The sequence below is a fragment of the Coregonus clupeaformis genome, chromosome 17 (assembly GCF_020615455.1).
Source record: "Coregonus clupeaformis isolate EN_2021a chromosome 17, ASM2061545v1, whole genome shotgun sequence".
In the NCBI taxonomy this organism is placed as follows: domain Eukaryota; kingdom Metazoa; phylum Chordata; class Actinopteri; order Salmoniformes; family Salmonidae; genus Coregonus; species Coregonus clupeaformis.
The window spans coordinates 32,563,692-32,585,138 of NC_059208.1; the positions used below are offsets into that span (position 1 = coordinate 32,563,692).

At 42.2% G+C, this 21,447-nt stretch overlaps 1 protein-coding gene across 2 annotated transcripts in view; it reads left to right on the forward strand.

Moving 5' to 3' along the window:
* Positions 1-4,386: 4,386 nt before the first annotated feature.
* Positions 4,387-21,447, forward strand: part of LOC121586262 (plectin) — a 64,385-nt gene continuing 47,324 nt past the window's right edge. Inside the window, exons 1-6 of one of the 2 annotated variants that reach the window (XM_041902820.2) lie at positions 4,387-4,581; positions 6,760-6,821; positions 14,407-14,421; positions 15,637-15,726; positions 17,692-17,769; positions 17,970-18,062. In XM_041902820.2, coding sequence (XP_041758754.1) covers positions 4,464-4,581; positions 6,760-6,821; positions 14,407-14,421; positions 15,637-15,726; positions 17,692-17,769; positions 17,970-18,062 — 456 coding nt within the window. In that variant the 5' untranslated portion in view covers positions 4,387-4,463. The remainder of the gene's footprint in view (positions 4,582-6,759; positions 6,822-14,406; positions 14,422-15,636; positions 15,727-17,691; positions 17,770-17,969; positions 18,063-21,447) is intronic. The other variant, XM_041902821.2, reaches the window with a different exon arrangement.

Below are 21,447 nucleotides of genomic sequence, written 5' to 3' on the forward strand. Positions count from 1 at the left end.
GCATTTAAATTAACAGAGTTCCTTAAAAGTTAATTTGTGGAATTTATTTCCTTCTTAATGTGTTTGAGGCAATCAGTTGTTGTGACAAGGTAGGGGGATATACAGAAGATAGCCCTATTTGGTAAAAGACCAAGTGTCACGCCCTGGCTCTAGGGACTCTTTTATGTTGAGCCAGGGTGTGTAGAGTCTATGTTTTGTGCTCTTTGTTTTCCATTCTAGGTCTTGTATTTCTATGTTGGCCAGAGTGGTTCCCAATCAGAGGCAACGAGTGTCAGCTGTTGCTGGTTGTCTCTGATTGGGAACCATATTTAAACAGTCTGTTTTCCCTCAGTGTTTGTGGGATCTTGTTCCGTGTTCCTAGTAGGTTGTGTTTGAGCTAAGGACGTCACGTTATCGTTTTGTTGTTTTGTTCGTGTTATCTTTCAGATTAAATAATATGTTTGCATTCAACGCTGCGCATTGGTCCTCTGTTCCCGACGATCGTGACACCAAGTCCATAGTATGGCAAGAACAGCTCAAATAAGCAAAGAGAAACGACAGTCCATCATTACTTTAAGACATGAAGGTCAGTCAATACGAAACCTTTCAAGAACTTTGAACGTTTCTTCAAGTGCAGTCGCAAAAACCATCAAGCGCTATGATGAAACTGGCTCTCATTAGGACCTCCGCAGGAATGGAAGACCCAGAGTTACCTCTGCTGCAGAGGATAAGTTCATTAGAGTTACCAGCCTCAGAAATTGCAGCCCAAATAAATGCTTCACAGAGTTCAACTGTTCAGAGGAGGCTGGAGTCCAAATTTGATATTTTTGGTTCCAACCGCCATGTCTTTGTGAGACGCGGTGTGGTTGAACAGATGATCTCAGCATTTTGTATTTCCCACCCTAAAGCATGGAGGAGGAGGTGCTATGGTTTGGGAGTGCTTTGCTGGTGACACTGTCTGTGATTTATTTAGAATTCAAGGCACACTTAACCAGCATGGCTACCACAGCATTCTGCAGTGATATGCCATCCCATCTGGTTTGGGCTTAGTGGGACTATCATTTGTTTTTCAACAAGACAATGACCCAACACACCTCCAGGCTGTGTAAGGGCTATTTTACTAAGAAGGAGAGTGATGAGTGCTGCATCAGATGACATGGCCTCCACAATCCCCTGACCTCAACCAAATTGAGATGGTTTGGGATGAGTCGGACCGCAGAGTGAAGGAAAAGCAGCCAACAAGTGTTCAGCATATGTGGGAACTCCTTCAAGACTGTTGGAAAAGCATTCCAGGTGAAGCTGGTTGAGAGAATGCCAAGAGTGTGCAAAGCTGTCAAGGGTGGCTATATAAAATATATTTTGATTTGTTTAACACTTTTTTGGTTACTATATGATTCCATATGTGTTATTTCATAGTTTTGATGTCTTCCCTATTATTCTACAATGTAGAAAATAGTAAAAATAAAGAAAAACCCTTGAATGAGTAGGTGTTCTAAAACCTTTGACCGGTAGTGTATGCGAGAGTAGAGAGAGAGAGAGTATTACTTTATCAATCCCAACTTTGGAAATTGTTTTACCACAGCATGCATCATCAATGACTTACAAGCATGTTTTTTTTTAACAATGTTTTTTTGTTTCTGGGCTGGTCAATGTCACATGTGGCTTTTTTGAGTCACAGGATTGTGTGGTAGATTTGGATGCAATAACACATGTATAATATATGAGATGAGAATATAGTTTGGGCCTGGAGTTTTTTTTTCTTTCTCATTAAAAACCAGGGGCACATATATGGTCGAAGAATCAATTCCAACTCAAATATTGCCAAGCCAAGAGACTGTGCTGCAGCAATAACGATGACAATAGTGAATTTTACTAGCTAGTATTTTCATCATGGCCTGTTCTTTGTCAGTTTGAATCTGTCCTCCGATGCCCACAGGCTTCAATACCTTGGCCTTGCTTTAGGGAGCTCCCCAAGATTCATAGCATTCCTACATCTACATCATAAATCAGAACCTGCTGTGTACGTGTGTGAGCCATATTATCTCTTGTGTTTTGTTAAAATTCCTATCTTGTTTATGGATGGCCATCACATGCTCTCACACGCAAAGAGATTTGGTGGGTCGGTGGAGTTGAGGTGTAGCCATTGGTGTGTTATCATGGGAAAGAGGTTCCCCGTCTGTAGGGAGGGTGGGTACCGCACACCTACACCCTGAGCAGGAATGCAGGAATGTACTATAGAGTGATAGGCATCTCCTCCTGCCAAAGCTGTCATAATAAAACTTCTATCACATCTCTCATGTCTTGGCATTGTATCTGCATGAGGGATGGGTGCTTCACAATTTTAATCATATTTGTTAATGATTGACAGTGGTTGTTCATTGACTTGGCGCCTCCAGGCATAGGTTTCTCTGTCTGTTCTGCATAAGGTTACATTTCATCTTTGAATTCTCATATATATACAATATATGGCCTTTTCATGCTTTCTAAGTTTATCTGCCTTGCAGAGATACAGGGCCTGACGGAAGAGCAGTGTCAACACCTCCCACTGCTCAAGCCCAAACAAGCCAGCGCCTTAAGCAGGCATCCAAAGTATTCTCTCTGCTCTTCTTCATGATCATGAATGTCCCCTTTGAAAGAGAAAGATGTATGATCTCGAGGGTTAAAGGTGTAAGAGGTATTTGGGTGCTATGGAACACACCTGTGGAGACCTGTGAAGGGAGAAGGGGGCTTGCTGCCGCCCGCTAGTATGTCTGTCTGGACTTGTGCTATGACCTTGACCCTTACAAATCACACAGTTCATAACTGTCTTCTGAGTGAAGTGCATGTCCAGTTTAAACTTTCACCAGATACATTTATTTTTTGTTGCATTAGTTATGGACATATGGAATGTTTTTATCAAGATAGGCACACTCACAGCACTAAGTCAGTCTTGTTTTGATGTCCCCCATTAAATCCAGACACTGGCTTCCTTGTCATGAACAGTGTGGTTAGTTTGGCAAGCCTGGGTGGGAGCCAACTTCTAAATTATTTATTTATTTTCTTCCTACTTTCGTAGACCAGGCTCTGCAATACCGAACAAAGCTCTTCTAATGTACTAGATTTACAATCAGTTTGGAGAAAAAAAACATATCAAAACCAAATGCTTAATAACATTAACCCTTCTAGTCAAACATGGAAACTGATCAGCACTTTGTTTCTGTCTACAACTGATTCATTCTCTCCTGTCTTGGGCTGCATCCCAAATGGCTCCATATTCCCTAAGCTCTGGTCAAAAGCACTATATAGGGAATAGGGTGCTATTTGGGACACAGCCTTGGAGTCTGCTCCAAGTCAACCCTCCACGGTGTACTGGCTCCTTGATGAAAACACTTCTTGATGGAGGTTTCCCTCTTATTCTGTACTGATGGAAACAGACGGTTCATAATGAAGGGTTGCCTTGTGATTGTGCCATTTGATGGAATGGATGATGACTCATTTCCATTGCCTTGTACTATACCCCCTGGTCTGGTCTGGTCTGCTATAATACAGACCTTTCATTCAGTGTGGGCTGTGGTGGTTTTAGTTGCATGTACAGTCTTCCTCTCTCACCACACACTTACCACTGGCCAGAACACGTGGAGCCCTAAGTGGCTACAGCAGATTCTAGTGGACCGTTACTATATGGTTGTATGGCTAAACCGTTCCTACATGAGTAAGATTAGGGGATGTCCACTCATCTAGGATTGTTTTTCTTCCGTTGACTGTTTGCTGTTTTTCTGCTCCTGTTTGCAAACTTAGAAAATCAAATGCCCTTTTGGCTGTCCTATGAAAGTTTGTCAAGTCGTTGGAATAGGATTAAGCAGAATACACTGTCTTGCAGGTGAAGCGCATCAGTATTTTCATGAAAAATTTGTATGGATACGAAACCTTCACAATTATTTCTATGGGCGCTTTTAACAAAAACATTTATATTTCTTTGGAATAAATGTTTTTGTAAAAAATGCCCATAGAAATAATTGTGAAGGTTTCGTATCCATACAAATCATATGGTGGTTCTGTATTTTTCCCTAGTAAACCTGTCTAGCTATCAGCCTCCTTATGTGTTCCACCATCTCTCCCCCTCAGGGAGGTGCTGGGCTAGGCTGAGGTTTGGCCAGGGTGGGCTTGGGTGGGCTGGGCTGGAAGGATATGGGATGTTCCCTTTCAGTGCACACAACACAGAGCAGGGAATGACGGGCCCTGACATTGTAGCCTGCAGGCAGGCATTTTGCAAAGGCAAGAGAAAAAAAGGGAAAGCGAGAGGGAAATAGGGGAGAGCAGGGACGGAATCACAGGCTTGAGCTACAACACACCCACTTGACTACATGCTCTCTCTGCGCTCTTCATGAAGCAGCGTTTTGAGCAATAAAGAGAAGCAGAAGTTTCAGAGACTAGGCAGAGTAACCTTACAAACTGTATTTGTTACTGTTATTACTCTGAGTTAACCGCGCCTAACTGACAGCGGGATGTCAATGCAGCCGGTTTACAGAACCTACTCCACTGATAGTGTGGGAAGTGACAGGGTCTTCACTGAGGAGGGATACTACTACCAGGGGATGCTCAAGGCCACCGATGGAAGGAAAGGTAGAATTATCATAGTGTCTTATGGTTTTGGCTAGTCTAGTTGGAGTTTTAATTGTTCTCAAAAAGAAAGACAGATCTTTGCTTGGTTTAATCTGGTAGAAATACTTCACTTTTATTGAGCTTTTATTTGATTGAGTAACTGATGTTTTTTTCCCTAGTTATGATTTCCTCTAAAATCATGTGACTCATGTATCTGTGTTGAAATATTTAGCTTTCGCTTGTTAGTTTGTATTGCAAACGATTACCTGCGATTACCCAACTGTCGGTGGATATGACAGTTTATGTCTATGTAATTATGAACCACTAGGCCAAGTTAGTTTATGTTTCATGTAAGTAAAATGTACAAACGGAGACATTGTCCATTACTGTCACAGCACTGCCATGTTATGGCTATCAAAGGGCCACACCCCTTCATGTGTCACTGGTTTTGTCCAGCCTTATTGTTTTATTAAAGTATCACTCAAGTTTACTTTAGCAGATTACTTTAGGACAGCCAATTAAAACATACGGTTGTGGACCATAACTAAATACATGTTTGCTGAGAGAATAGACCAATAAAAATAGTCTTGCTGTTTTTGAGAGCACTATATATTACTATGGCAGTAGACTGAAGGTTTTTGTAGGAGATCGGATACCTTCCCAATTAATCTCTAACCTCTGTCTCAGTATCTCAGACTATGAAAGGCTAACCCTTAACTCTAACCCTTGTTTCAGTATCTCAGACTATGAAAGGCTATAGCCATGGCTCGGAGGAAAGTGTTCCAGACTGTAAATGAGCTTTACAACCAAAAACACACAATCAGGATAAATGGATTTCAATTCCCATTATGATGTTTTGAACTGCAACGTCTTTGGGCTTGGAATGTTAAGTGTTTTTTTTTTTCAGTTACACCTTGACCTTTGCTTCTGTAGATCATAGTCAGTGTCACGGCAGGGGGACTCTTAGGATGTATCGCAAATGACACCCTATTCCCTGTATAGTGCACTACTTTTGACCAGAGTCCTATGGGTCCTGGTCAAAAGTAGTGCACTATATAGGAAATAGAGTGCCATTTGGATGTAGCCTTACTGTTAAAAACATATCTGAGGGGGATTTGACTTGGCTGCCATGGGGATGCTGCGTTGGCACGACAGGAAATGTTTTGTGTGGCGCCTCAAGTTGCCACTTCTGTGTTGGTGTAGTTTTTCCAAGCCACCATGCATGTGTGATTCACAGGCAGTACCAGTAAAGGGATTTGGCATTGGTGGGGCACATCCTCTCCTCTTTTGCCCTGCCCTATGACTCCCCAGGCGCTGACATTGTTCTATTCTTTCTCATTGTCACATGAGATCTGCTTTGATCTAAGAGCTTATCCTGAGGATGAAGTCAAACTCTGTTTCTCAAGTCACAGATGGCTTATGAAGGAATAATAGCTTAAATTCCCATGCTAGGCTGTGCTTTGATACAATTGAGTTGTAGTCAATGTTTACTTTCTCAAGCCGTCTCTATATTTCAAGCATAGATAAGAACATATAGCCGGCTACTGTATTACGTTAATGCTGTGTTAAACTACTGTACAGAATGAGACTGAATAGGGAAGTGAGAGTTAGGTTGCCTTGGCATTGGACTTGCCAGGCTTGGATCAGGTGCCTTGTTAGGCTGTGTGGAAAACATTGTACTACTCACGCCTGCTGCTGGTAGATGTGGTGGGATAGCAGGACAGTTTTCACTCTTCCCCATAATCAGACATGTGTTGACAGTCCCCTAGAGTTAATAATCACACGGTGGAATCAAAAACAGACCTGAGAACAGTATTACAAGGTGGAACATGTTTACTTAGGGAGGATGCTCTTCCCCAGTTGAGCAACAAATAGTAACACTGTAAGGTACTCCATCTCACCCCTCATATGTTGCCAAGGCATTGTAAGGACTGTCCAATGAAACTTTGAGAGTATATATTTTGTATTTGTTTGTTCTACATTATTGTCCTCTCTGATCCAGTACTTGGGACAAATGTGTTATGGATGTGAGCATACCACCCCACTTAACTGTATGAACTATCCACACTTTTTGTGATCCCCATAGACATTACCTCAAAGACTACAGAATTCTATATCTGTATAACTCTTGGTCTCTTAGTTGAAGTTGAGTGTCTGCATGCTGTTGATATTGACCATCACTTTCTCTCTCTCCTATAGATGAACGGGACCGGGTACAGAAAAAGACCTTCACGAAATGGGTCAACAAGCACTTGATGAAGGTAAGATGAGGACATATAACACCTCACTCTTGAGCTCATCCCTCATCTACTCTAAACTTTACAATAACCAAAGCTGTAATGGGGTGTTCCCAAAAAACATGCACAACTAGATTCAGCTCATTGCAATTCAATGTGATCATCTCATCCATGTATTTTATAGGGGTCCATAATTCATTCAGCAATTTTAGAGGAAAGCAGCTGCAAGGGAGTTAAAACATTGCAGTGCACATACAGTTGAAGTCGGAAGTTTACATACACCTTAGCCAAATACATTTAAACTCAGTTTTTCACAATTCCTGACATTTAATCCTAGTAAAAATTCCCTGTCTTAGGTCAGTTAGGATCACAACTTTATTTTAAGAATGTGAAATGTCAAAATAATAGTAGAGAGAATGATTTATTTCATCACATTCCCAGTGGGTCAGAAGTTTACATACACTCCATTAGTGTTTGGTAGTATTGCCTTTAAATTGTTTAACTTTGGTCAAACGTTTTGGGTATCCTTCCACAAGCTTCCCACAATAAGTTGGGTGAATTTTGGCCCATTCCTCCTGACAGAGCTGGTGTAACTGAGTCAGGTTTGAAGGCCTCCTTGCTCGCACACGCTTTTTCATTTCTGCCCACAAATGTTCCATAGGATTGAGGTTAGGGCTTTGTGATGGCCACTCCAATACCTTGACTTTGTTGTCCTTAAGCCATTTTGCCACAACTTTGGAAGTATGCTTGGGGTCATTGTCCATTTGGAAGACCCATTTGCGACCAAGCTTGAACTTCCTGACTGATGTCTTGAGATGTTGCTTCAATATATCCATATAATTTTCCTTCCTCATGATGCCATCTATTTTGTGAAGTGCACCAGTCCCTCCTGCAGCAAAGCACCCCCACAGCATGATGCTGCCACCCCCGTGCTTCATGGTTGGGATGGTGTTCTTCGGCTTGCAAGATCCCCCTTTTTCCTCCAAACATAACGGTGGTCATTATGGCCAAACAGTTCTATTTTTGTTTCATCAGACCAGAGGACATTTCTCCAAAAAGTACGATCTTTGTCCCCCATGTGCAGTTGCAAACCGTAGTCTGGCTTTTTTATGGCGGTTTTGGAGCAGTGGCTTCTTCCTTGCTGAGCGGCCTTTCAGGTTATGTCGATATAGAACTCGTTTTTACTGTGGATATAGATACTTTTGTACCTGTTTCCTCCAGCATCTTCACAAGGTCCTTTGCTGTTTTTTGTTGTTGTTTTATTTTTACTTTTTTGTTTAAAATAAATGCACTGTTGGTTAAGGGCTGTAAGTAAGCATTTCACTGTAATGTCTGCACCTGTTGTATTCGGCGCATGTGGCCAAGAAGATTTGATTTGATTTGTTCTGGGATTGATTTGCACTTTTCGCACCAAAGTACGTTCATCTCTAGGAGACAGAACGTGTCTCCTTCCTGAGCGGTATGACGGCTGCGTGGTCCCATGGTGTTTATACTTGCATACTATTGTTTGTACAGATGAACGTGATACCTTCAGGCGTTTGGAAATTGCTCCCAAGGATGAACCAGACTTGTGGAGGTCTACCATTTTTTTTCTGAGGTCTTGGCTGATTTCTTTTCATTTTCCCATGATGTCAAGCTAGGCCTTGAAATACATCCACAGGTACACCTCCAATTGACTCAAATCATGTCAATTAGCCTATCAGAAGCTTCTAAAGCCATGACATCATTTTCTGGAATTTTCCAAGCTGTTTAAAAGCACAGTCAACTTCTGACCCACTGGAATTGTGATACAGTGAATTATAAGTGAAATAATCTGTCTGTAAACAATTGTTGGAAAAATTACTTGTGTCATGCACACAGTAGAGGTCCTAACCGACTTGCCAAAACTATAGTTTGTTAACAAGAAATTTGTGGAATGGTTGAAAAACGAGTTTTAATTACTCCAACCTAAGTGTATGTAAACTTCCGACTTCAACTGTACATATCTATGTGATACACAGGACAACATACCAGCTTAGAGTCTCATTGAAGAAATCACTTGTAACTAAGCCATTATCTGTGCTCTGTGGCTCTGATTTGGATAGATACATTACATTCTCAACTGGAATGGGATATACTGCTAAAATATTAAAGAAGGTTTACTCATTGCATGGTAAAGATAGTGTGTGCATCCCAAATGGCACCCTATTCCCTATACAGTGCATTCAGAAAGTATTCAGACCCCTTGACTTTTTCCACATTTTGTTACGTTACAGCCTTATTCTAAAATGTATTGAATAGTTTTTTCCCCTCATCAATCTACACACAATACCCCATATTGACAAAGCAAAAGCAGATTTGTATAATTTTTTTGCTACTAATAAAAAGAAAAAATGGATATTACATTTACATAAGTATTCAGACCCTTTACTCAGTACTTTGTTGAAACACCTTTGGGAGCGATTGCAGCCTCATGTCTTCTTGGGTATGACGCTACAAGCTTGGCATACAGTGGGGGAAAAAAGTATTTAGTCAGCCACCAATTGTGCAAGTTCTCCCACTTAAAAAGATGAGAGAGGCCTGTAATTTTCATCATAGGTACACGTCAGCTATGACAGACAAAATGAGTCCAGAAAATCACATTGTAGGATTTTTTATGAATTTATTTGCAAATGATGGTGGAAAAAAAGTATTTGGTCAATAACAAAAGTTTCTCAATACTTTGTTATATACCCTTTGTTGGCAATGACACAGGTCAAATGTTTTCTGTAAGTCTTCACAAGGTTTTCACACACTGTTGCTGGTATTTTGGCCCATTCCTCCATGCAGATCTCCTCTAGAGCAGTGATGTTTTGGGACTGTCGCTGGGCAACACGGACTTTCAACTCCCTCCAAAGATTTTCTATGGGGTTGAGATCTTGAGACTGGCTAGGCCACTCCAGGACCTTGAAATGCTTCTTACGAAGCCACTCCTTCGTTGCCCGGGCATTGTGTTTGGAATCATTGTCATGCTGAAAGACCCAGCCACGTTTCATCTTCAATGCCCTTGCTGATGGAAGGAGGTTTTCACTCAAAATCTCACGATACATGGCCCCATTCATTCTTTCCTTTACACGGATCAGTCGTCCTGGTCCCTTTGCAGAAAAACAGCCCCAAAGCATGATGTTTCCACCCCCATGCTTCACAGTAGGTATGGTGTTCTTTGGATGCAACTCAGCATTCTTTGTCCTCCAAACACGACGAGTTGAGTTTTTACCAAAAAGTTATATTATGGTTTCATCTGACCATATGACATTCTCCCAATCCTCTTCTGGATCATCCAAATGCACTCTAGCAAACTTCAGATGGGCCTGGACATGTACTGGCTTAAGCAGGGGGACACGTCTGGCACTGCAGAATTTGAGTCCCTGGCGGCGTAGTGTGTTACTGATGGTAGGCTTTGTTACTTTGGTCCCAGCTCTCTGCAGGTCATTCACTAGGTCCCCCCGTGTGGTTCTGGGATTTTTGCTCACCGTTCTTGTGATCATTTTGACCCCACGGGGTGAGATGTTGCGTGGAGCCCCAGATTGAGGGAGATTATCAGTGGTCTTGTATGTCTTCCATTTCCTAATAATTGCTCCCACAGTTGATTTCTTCAAACCAAGCTGCTTACCTATTGCAGATTCAGTCTTCCCAGCCTGGTGCAGGTCTACAATTTTGTTTCTGGTGTCCTTTGACAGCTCTTTGGTCTTGGCCATAGTGGAGTTTGGAGTGTGACTGTTTGAGGTTGTGGACAGGTGTTTTTTATACTGATAACACGTTCAAACAGGTGCCATTAATACAGGTAACAAGTGGAGGACAGAGGAGCCTCTTAAAGAAGAAGTTACAGGTCTGTGAGAGCCAGAAAACTTGCTTGTTTGTAGGTGACCAAATACTTATTTTCCACCATAATTTGCAAATAAATCCATTAAACCTCCTACAATGTGATTTTCTGGAAAAAAAATTCTCAATTTGTCTGTCATAGTTGACGTGTACCTATGATGAAAATTACAGGCCTCTCTCATCTTTTTAAGTGGGAGAACATGCACAATTGGTGGCTGACTAAATACTTTTTCCCCCCACTGTACCTGTATTTGGGGAGTTTCTTCCATTCTTCTCTGCAGCTCCTCTCAAGCTCTGTCAGGTTGGATGGGGAACGTCGCTGCACAGCTATTTTCAGGTCTCTCCAGAAATGTTAGATCGGGTTCAAGTCCGGGCTCTGGCTGGGTCACTCAAGGACATATCAGAGACTTATCCCGAAGCTACTCCTGCGTTATATTGGCTGTGTGCTTAGGGATGTTGTCCTGTTGGAAGGTGAACCTTCGCCCAAGTCTGAGGTCCTGAGCGCTTTGGAGCAGGTTGTCATCAAGGATCTCTCTGTACTTTTCTCAGTTTATCTTTCCCTCAATCCTGACTAGTCTCCCAGTCTCTGCCGCTGAAAAACATCACCACAGCATGATGCTGCCACCACCATGCTTCACCATAGGGATGGTGCCAGATTTCAATCTTGGTTTCATCAGTCCAGAGAAATTTGTTTATCATGGTCTGTCCTTTAGGTGCCTTTTGGCAAACTCCAAGTGGGCTGTCATGTGCCTTTTACTGAGGAGTGGCTTCCGTCTGGCCACTCTACCATAAAGGCCTGATTGATGGAGTGCTGCAGAGATGGTTGTCCTTCTGGAAGGTTCTCCCATCTCCACAGAGGAACTCTGAAGCTCTGTCAGAGTGACCATCGGGTTCTTGGTCACATCCCTGACCAAGGCCTTCTCCCCCGATTGCTCAGTTTGGCCGGGCTGCCAGCTCTAGGAGGAGTCTTGAGGGTTTCAAACTTCTTCCATTTAAGAATGATGGAGACCACTGTGTTCTTGGGGACCTTCAATGCTGCACACATTTTTTGGTACCCTTCCTCAGATCTGTGCCCCGACACAATCCTGTCTCGGAGCTCTACGGACAATTCTTTCGACCTAATGGCTTGGTTTTTGCTCTGACATGCGCTGTTAACTGTGTGACCTTATATAACCAGGTGTGTGCCTTTCCAAATCATGTCCAATCAATTGAATTTACCACAGGTGTACTCCAATCAAGTTGTAGAAACATCTCAAGGATGATCAATGGAAACAGGATACACCTGAGCTCAATTTCGAGTCTCATAGCAAAGGGTCTAAATTTCTGTTTTTTGGTTTTTTTATACATTTGCAAAAATATCTAAAAACCTGTTATCACTTTGTCATTATGGGGTATTGTGTGTAGATTGATGAGAAAAATACATAATTTAATCGATTTTAGAATAAGGCTGTAACGTAACAAAATGTTGAAAACATCAAGGGGTCTGAACGCTTTCCGAATGCACATTGGAATAGGGCCCTGGTCAAAAGTAGTGCACTATATAGGGAATAGGGTGCCATTTGGGACGTAGCCAGAGGGTCTTGTTTTCTGTCAGTGGCAGCAGATGAATGTTTCTGTTATGAGTCACTATACTCTGACTGACTGAAGAGCACACGGTGCAAAGCTTCATGCTCTCTGCCTCTTGGCAAACTGTTGACCAAAAGCTTTTAAAAAGGCTTCAATTGATCATATGAGCAGTAAATCGTTTTTTATTATTTAATTGCTGCAATTACAGCATATTTCTTGACTCATCTTGGTTCACTCAATCCACAGCTGTTCACATGATAGCGACTTTGAAAACTGCAAGATAGGAAAAAACAAATGTTGACCATTAGGTTGATTAGAAGCAAATTTGGTCAAATATTTGATGTTCTGTCCAACCGTCCGTCTCTGAATGTACTTTTGACGTAGACGGTACATAATTATACTGTATAACGATGCCAATGGCCAAATTACTGCATCCATTTCTCTGGTAGTTTATCCAGCCAGCTGGTCATAAAACATACAAGTTACTACAATTATCACTGCTTGAGCAGTTTGTTAAGTGCAGACTATTCAGGGTCTGCTTAACGATAATGGTAGATAAGTGAAAGGGCCTGAGATGTCTTAGAGAGCCTGTACAATGGTTCCCATACAGGCCACTGTCATATTTCTACAGTGACAGTCACAAAAACATATTTTTGGTTGCCTGTTGTTGAAGTCCAAGTGTCTATGGTAAGAAGAGGAAAACACAGGCATCTGGTGCTGCATTAATAGAATGAATCATCCGACATTCCTCAAACGGAAGCTTGGTTTGCATAAAAAGACTTGGAAAACCACTGTACTTTTACTGGAAAACATGGATTTGTACCATACAGTTCCATTATGATTCACATAGTTTTCCTAATAAGATTTGGAGCTACTTGGAAAATAAACACCCTACTTGTGCTGAAAACATATTTTCATACCAGTTTTGATTTTGTTCTCAGCACAATGGCAGTACGTATACACATGCTATTTCTGTGCTATGTGTGAGAGTGAGTCACAAGCATCTGGTCTCGCTTTAGCTCTATGAAGGAGAGCGAGGTGGGCTGGAGTTTTGGGCATGGGTCATGTTCCACACACATCTGGCCCACAGACAGTCTGGCCTCTGGGGCTCTAATGTGCATCCCAAATGGCACCCTGTTCCCCATAGGGCACAGGTCAAAAGTAGTGCACAAAATAGAGAATAGGGTGCCATTTGGGACATAGCCCTGGAGTGGGCAGACTGAGAGAGAGAGCACCAGGGTGGAGGTGATGGACCCGTGAGGGTTTCTGGCTAGTGGGACACATTACAGAGTTTTCAATTAGTTTCTCTTGAAGAGATGTTTCTGTTACTCTCAGTATATGCTGAGGCCCCTAGCAAGGGTGTCTAGGGGCCTCTTACAGTATGGATGTACAGTTGCTCCTGCTATCCCACCCTCCTCAGAAGAGGGTGGAATATACTGTATATATGGACTGTGTAAGTGTCAGTGAACAGAAAATGAGGGATTTCACTTATTTGAAACAATGTGGAATCAACCAACTAACTAAAGCGCCCTAGCAGTCTGCTGTACTATATCTCATTGCTGAATCAGAGAAGTCAAAGTGAGGAGTCTCTATTTCCCTCTTCTTTTTGTTTTTCACCGGTGAACTCAAGTGTGTCAAACTCTGTGTGAAATGTCTGTGTGATTCATGCGAGAGGGGCGTAGATATCCTCTGGCACGGGGACGGTTGGTGACTCAGAGCCAGCAGGTTTTGTCCTGAGTTGGTTCTCCATTGTAAAGGAAATCCCTCTCATGTGGATCTAGTGGACCTGTGTGGGTCAGGGCTTTGGCTACCCCAGGGCTGTTTGGGCCTTGTTCAGAATAGGACCATGGGATTAACAGGGAGGGAGGTACACAGGTCTAGTTGTGGATCCTTGCCAGTCAGACACCTCTCATTCCTGAGGGCTGTTGTTCAGGCAAAATCAAGTGGGACATCTCACTCTTCCTATGGTCTTTTTCACTATGGTGAAATATAGATTTAAGTTCAGTGCATACATTTTACATATGATTGGCATAATACGAAAACAAAGGCATTGAGCAACGCAAGACAGTACTGTATATTTTACCCAAACAATCTCACACTGTTTTTAACATCTCTCTCTGTCAGTCAAATGAACGTCCACCTTTTTGCTCATTCTTCTTTCCTCTCCTCCATTTCTCATCCTGTCTTTCCATCCTTCCATCAGCACTGGAGAGCAGAGGTAGGTGCAGATTGTCTGTGAGCAGGCCTGTTCAGAGTGCTGAGTGGACACGCATTATTTTCTGCATGGGTTCTTTTGCGGCTCCTCTCCTCAGGCGTTCTAGCCGGGCACCTAAATCTCTAACCTCTGTCCTATCTGTGTCTCTTTCCCTCCTCTCTTATCTTCCTAATGTAATCGCTGCTTCAGCCTGCCTGCAGAACAAAGTGGCCGACCAAAGCATGTCCCATCAAACCAATCTGGCAATTGCTTAGGACTAAGTGCTATTTTATTAGGTGGCATATGAAAGATACCCTATTATCAAATTAACTCTCAAGAGGCATTGAAATGTTTGACTTTGGACAAAGTCACTGTAATTGCTACAGCAGGAGGTTGTGTGACCCTTTCTATAAATTGCATCGCTATTAGCTAAATCAAATTAGGATAAGAAGATCAACAAGTAGTTTTATCAATCTGTAAATCAAAATGTTTAATGGAAACTATTCAGGTCACTCATCTAAGCCAGTGGTTCCCAACCAGGGGTAGTAGGACCCCTAGGGGTACTTGGCCTATCCACAGGGGGTACTTGAGAAGCCTCATGAGAACATAGAACATGTAAAATGCACATGAGAGGGTACTACAGGCAGAGCAAAATTCAGTTGGTGGTACAGTAACCTAAAAAAGTTGGGAACCACTGATCTAAGCAATGCATCTTCAGCTTCTCAGACAAACACTTGTTGATGTTAGATTTTTTGGTGTGATGATTTTGCTGTGTGTGAGTAGTATAGTATGAATACAATCAAGAGATACTGACTGTTACTGACTGATACCGACAGGGATACTGTTGCATTACTGGAGGTTTCTTTAGTTTCAAATACAATGGTGACTCCAGTCTGCCAAAGTAGTGATTGCAAGAGTGTTTTAGCCTGAATGACTGAAATAGCAAAAGTCTTGGTTATTAGTTATTATGGAAAATTACAGGGCTCTATGTTTGATCCCTAATCCCAGATTATATTGTCAAGAACAGTGTTGTTCCTTCACGAACAGAGCTTTTCTGAGCACCGGTCTTGTTAGATCATGAGTATTTACAGTACGTAAGCAGCATTCATTCCTCACAGCTGATCAGCTTATAGATAACAGAGAAACCCTTTAACTTCAAGTGCATTGAACCATAATGAATCCATTGTGTCTCTCTGTGACTCGTCTCTAACTGTTTCTCTTGACCTCTCCCCTCCCCAGGCCCAGCGACATATCACTGACCTGTACGAGGACCTTCGAGATGGACACAACCTAATCTCTCTGCTGGAGGTGCTCTCTGGAGAGACACTGGTGAGTCCCTGTGACCTTTGCCCTCTAACTGGAAGGAGAAGGACCTCTGTCTCTGCTACAACCTATCCAACCTTCCTTCCCAACCTCTCATTTCCTTCTGTCCCTTTTCCCCATCCTACTCACATCAGTTGCTTTTCAGTCCATTATACTATAATCTTTTAATTAGTCATTACATCTTTCCTATACTTGACGTCACATGTAATACACAACCTGGGCTGGTAGGTTTTGTTTTCACCACCTTCTTGCATGTGTTGAAACTTGCGGAGATACAGTATGTGGTCCACAAACGATACAGTACATGCTTAAGAATGCCTCACAATTTGACTTAACCTATCCATAGCACTGATTTGAAGTTGTTTTTGGTAATAATGCACATTTTAAGTAATATCTCGTAGCATTAATTTAACACTAATTTCATAATTTGCTTCTCTAACCTTTTTGCACTTGTTTGACCCCTGTTTTTCCTTTTCTAATTCCTGTCTTGCCCTGACCTTTGCCCCCTTTGCCTCTGCCTCTTCTCTTGCCATGCTCTTGCTGTGGTAGCTGAGGGAGCGTGACGTTGTCAGGAACTCGCGGTTGGTGAGTGGGTCTGGACTGTGTAGCGCCTCCTCGGGCGTGGCATCTGTCACTCCCCCAGGTGGCTGCCGGGTTGTGCATGTTGATGTCACTTCCTTGTCTCTGTGTCCGCAACGTCATTGTCCTCTTCCATCTGTCGAAGAGCTTGCAGAGACTAGGGCTTTGTACCAAATTGCACCCTATTCCCTACATAATGCACAATTTTTAACCAGAACCCTATGGGCCCTGGTCAAACATAGAACACTATATAGGGAATAGGGTGCCATTTGTGATGCTCTCCAAGACAAAATAAGCTTGCACTCAGGGTCATTGAGTAGGGAATGCAGATGTAAGATTATATTTTTTTGTGTTTTCCCAATGGATTTGGGGATATTGTGTGGTAAATTACTGGTAGTGCCTAGTCGTTGTGCTTTGATAAGCTATGTGAGTGGAGTAGGTGCCTTGGAAGGTATTTAGCCATCTTTAGTTACTTATTAGAAACACTGGGATATTTCCTTTAGTTTCAGCACTAGATCATTTCATGTTCAGTCTGCTAGTTCCATCTGTGTCTGCTAGTTCCATCCAAGTCTTAGCATATTAGTACGAGGTCTCAGAAAGAGATACAGGCATCCGGTCATTTGACCCAACTTACTGTAAACCGAGGCCAGCGTGACATCACTGCAAGCCAATAAGAGATTGACCTGTACGGTAGATGAGCTTGTGATTGGCTGAGAGCTTGTGACTTGCTGCACCTATGCATGTAATGGTGGCCGGATATGCAGGTCTCCTGCACACTTGACTATTATCTAGAGATTGAGAAGCATAAAGACTCTAATCACTGCTGCTTGGCTCCAGGTATCTGCTTGGTAAGAATGGATTGTGTTGTAGATCAAAGTGTGATAATGTCATTTAGGTATAATTTATCTGCAAAAAAAATGCTAGTTTGTCTCAGGGTCCAACTCATTGAACATGGATGAAGTTAGTCTCTTGGAGCAAGCAATGGAAGTGATTGATGATTGGAGGAATCCAGTAGCTAGAGGTCCAGGTTTAACATTCTCATCTTCACCCATTCTCCTTAGAATGTTCATGCCTCTGGATCTCGTTCCAATGCTTTTCAATAGGGCCATGTAAAGCCTGATGTATAATTAAGGGGTGACTGGACAGTCATGAGATACTATGTTTAGCTCTGACCACAACTCAACCAAATTTGGAGTCAAATCTCAAATTCAATGTCCATTCAATGTGGTTGATTATATAGGACCAAGACTGCTGATTGAAATCCATATAAAATGTGTTCTCGGTCAGAAATACCTTGTCTCCAGTCATGGGGCCTGCTCTTCCCTGTCCTACTGGTACTGTATGTGTGTTCTCCTCTCTCTCTAAAGTTCAATCTCTTCTCACATCTTACAGCCCAGGGAGAAGGGGCGCATGCGCTTCCACAAACTGCAGAATGTACAGATCGCACTGGACTTCCTCAAACACAGACAGGTACAGTGTGATGATTAAATACATCAATATATCTATGTTTTTTAAGTAAAATGTCATTTCTCAATTGAACTGATTCTTATAATATAAGCTAATAGTCCCAATACCTTATAATCCATTAGCTAACCATTTAGATATAAATTAATCTAGAGGGCCAATTTTCTATAAGATGGTTGTACATACTTGTGTCCCATTTGTGACAGGTTAAACTTGTCAACATCAGGAATGATGACATCGCTGATGGAAACCCCAAGCTGACCCTGGGCCTGATATGGACCATCATCCTTCACTTCCAGGTATGTCATGCTTCACTCATAACATAACACGAACCAATATGTTTATTATTATTCAAATGATAGGCCTAGGCCAGGGTGATGGGATCCAGGTAAAACATCCTATAACCTGTTTGTTACACTACATTGCCAAAATATGTGGACACCTGCTTGTCGAACATCTCATTCCAAAATCATGGGCATTAATATGGAGTCGGCCCCCCTTTTGCTGCTGTAACAGCCTCCACTCTTCTGGGAAGGCTTTCCACTAGATGTTGGATTGTTGCTGTGGCTTCCATTCAGCCACAAGAGTATTAGTGAGGTCGGGTACTGATGTTGGGCGATTAGGCCTGGCTGGAGCTGAGTTCAGGGCTCTGTGCAGGCCAGTCAAGTTCTTCCACACCAATCTCGGCAAACCATTTCTGTATGAACCTTGCTTTGTGCATTGTCATGCTGAAACAGGAAAGGGACTTCCCCAAACTATTGCCACAAAGTTGGAAGCACAGAATCGTCTAGAATGTCATTGTACTGTGCATTCGGAAAGTATTCAGAGTCCTCTGAATACTTATGTAAATAAGGTATTTCTGCTTTGTATTTTTAATAAATTTGCAAAAATGTATAAAAACCTGTTTTTGCTTTGTCATTATGGGGTATTGGGTGTAGATTGATGAGGGTAAATAAACAATTTAATCAATTTTAGAATAAGGCTGTAACGTAACAAAATGTGGAAAAAGTCAAGGGGTCTGAATACTTTCCGAATGCACTGTCAACTGTAGTGTTTCCCTTCAATGGAACTAAGAGGCCTAGCCCGAACCATGAAAAACAGCCCCAGACCATTATTCCTCCTCCACCAAACTTTACATTTGGCACTATGCAATCGGGCAGGTAGCGTTCTCCTGGCATCCGCCAAACCCAGATTGGTCCGTCGGACTGCCAGATGGTGAAGCGTGATTCATCACTCCAGAGAACGCGTTTCCACTGCTCCAATGGCGGCAAGCTTTACACCACTCTAGCCAACATTTGGCATTGTGCATGGTGATCTTAGGCTTGTGTGCGGCTGCTCGGCCATGGAAACCTATTTCATGAAGCTCCCGACGAACAGTTATTTTGCTGACTTTGCTTCCCGAGGCAGTTTGGAACTCGGTAGTGAGTGTTGCAACCGATGACAGACGATGTTTGCACGTTACGCGCTTTAGCACTCGGCAGTCCCGTTCTGTGAGCTTGTGTGGCCTACCACTTTGCAGCTGAGCCTTTGTTGCGCCTAGACGTTTCCACTTCACAATAACAGCACTTACAGTTGACCGGGGCAGCTCTAGCAGGGCATACATTTTACAAACTGACTTGTTGGAAAGGTGGCATCCTATTACAGTGTCACATTGAAAGTCACTGAGCTCTTCAGTATGGGCCATTCTACTGCCAATGTTTGTCTATGGAGATTGCATGGCGGTGTGCTGGATTTTATACACCTGTCAGCAACGGGTGTGGCTTAAATAGCTGAATCCACTAATTTGAATGGGTGTCCACATACTTTTGGCCATGTAGTGTATGTTTCACCTGGAAGGATAATTTCTGATCCTTGCCTGCAGTAGTAGGGAAAGCTACAGTAGTACGCTATGACTTCTCTGGGCCAACTAATCAACTCCAAGCCCACCGCTTCTGTTGACAGAGCAGATATGAGTCCAATTCAATTATTACAAATCGGCCTCTTTTAGCGTTTGGCACCCGCTGTCTATACACAACTCTACTACTCATGATTCCTATATGTCTGAGGGATTTCAGACTAAACATTTTTTTTAAACATATTGAAACACTCATTTGAATACCATGTGAGGTTTTCATCCTCAATATAACTCAATAAAGGATGGAAATTATTTCTCCTCAAATGGGAGATGCCGGGAGTATTTGGTTATTTGTTTAGCAGTTGAGAGTATATTGAAAAATGGAAAAATTAGGGCACAAGGAGATTCTTTGTTTCTATAATGGATATACTGGTTATACTGGGATACTGGTGTACTGGGTTATACCAGCATGTGGGATTCCGTCCACTCCAGGGTGACTCAGTGTTTCCTGTGGGGAGGCAGAAAAGAGAGATGGGTAGGTAGCAGGTCTAAACATTTCAACGAGTCCCACCGTTGGCTATACTTATTTTTTGATGAGAGGAATCTGAATTCATCCCAAATGGCACCCTATTCCCTATGTAATGCACTACTTAGGCCCATAGGGACAACATGATTATCCTTTTGTTTACGGTTTGATTCCTTGATGAAGTAGAAGGAAGTGGGAATCTCTCTAGATTCTCATAAAGGCAAATTGATGTTTCCGTGTGGTGTACACTACCGGTCCAAAGTTTTAGAACACCTACTCATTCAAGGGTTTTTCTTAATTTGTACTATTTTCTACATTGTAGAATAATAGTGAAGACATCAAAACTATGAAATAACACATATGGAATCATGTAGTAACCAAAAATGTTTTAAACAAATCAAAATATATTTTATATTTGAGATTCTTCAAATAGCCACCCTTTGCCTTGATGACAGCTTTGCACACACATAATGAGTACCTACATAGAAGTGGGGTTCCCCCACTACAGAGAAGAAGAGAGAGGGATGGTAAGGCTTTGAGGGATGGTAAAATGTTTCCTCTCTCCACCCTTTCCTTCAAAAAAGCCTGAAAGTGGTATTAGAACCACTGACAGTGTGCCACCACCGGCTAAACATTGAAAATGTCACATTGGTCATAAAGCAAACTTTCTTGTTCCAATAAGCCTCTATAAAATGTATTGTTATGACTAAAATAAACCATTACTCCATGGATCATCCGTTTTTTCTTTGATTATTGTTTTATTTTTGGTGGTTGAGAGGGGTTTGGGTTATGCATTGTATTTCTAGCAAGGCAAACATTCATTATTTAACAATGCATTGAACACAGTATGCAATGCAGACGTAGTATTGAGCATTGAGCAACAGCAATGAAACACTAAAGTAAACACAGCTCCACCATTTACCTTAAGTTACCTCAGTATTGTTGAAGCTTCCTGTAGATGCAATAGTTATCATCTCTCTCACCAGAGGGAAATAGACTGCTGAGAGATTCTCGAGGCTGTACCTATGACTCATAGCTTTATCTTCCAGCTTTGTTTAAGCAGGAATTCGCTGCAGGAATTCACTGCACCTTATTAAATTATGTGCCCCATGGATGTTTTTACTCTCACAAGTTGGATTCTGCAACCGGGAACAAAAGCTGTTTGGAGTGTTTTCACAGCAGCAAACTGCAATGGATTTCATGTGCATTTTACATCTGACTGTTGGTTATTGAGGTTGAACATGTGAGTCATCTTAAGCCTGGATCAAGTCAATTTACTTATTGGAAAAAGGTTTCCCTGCCTTTGAACTTGAAATCAATGCAT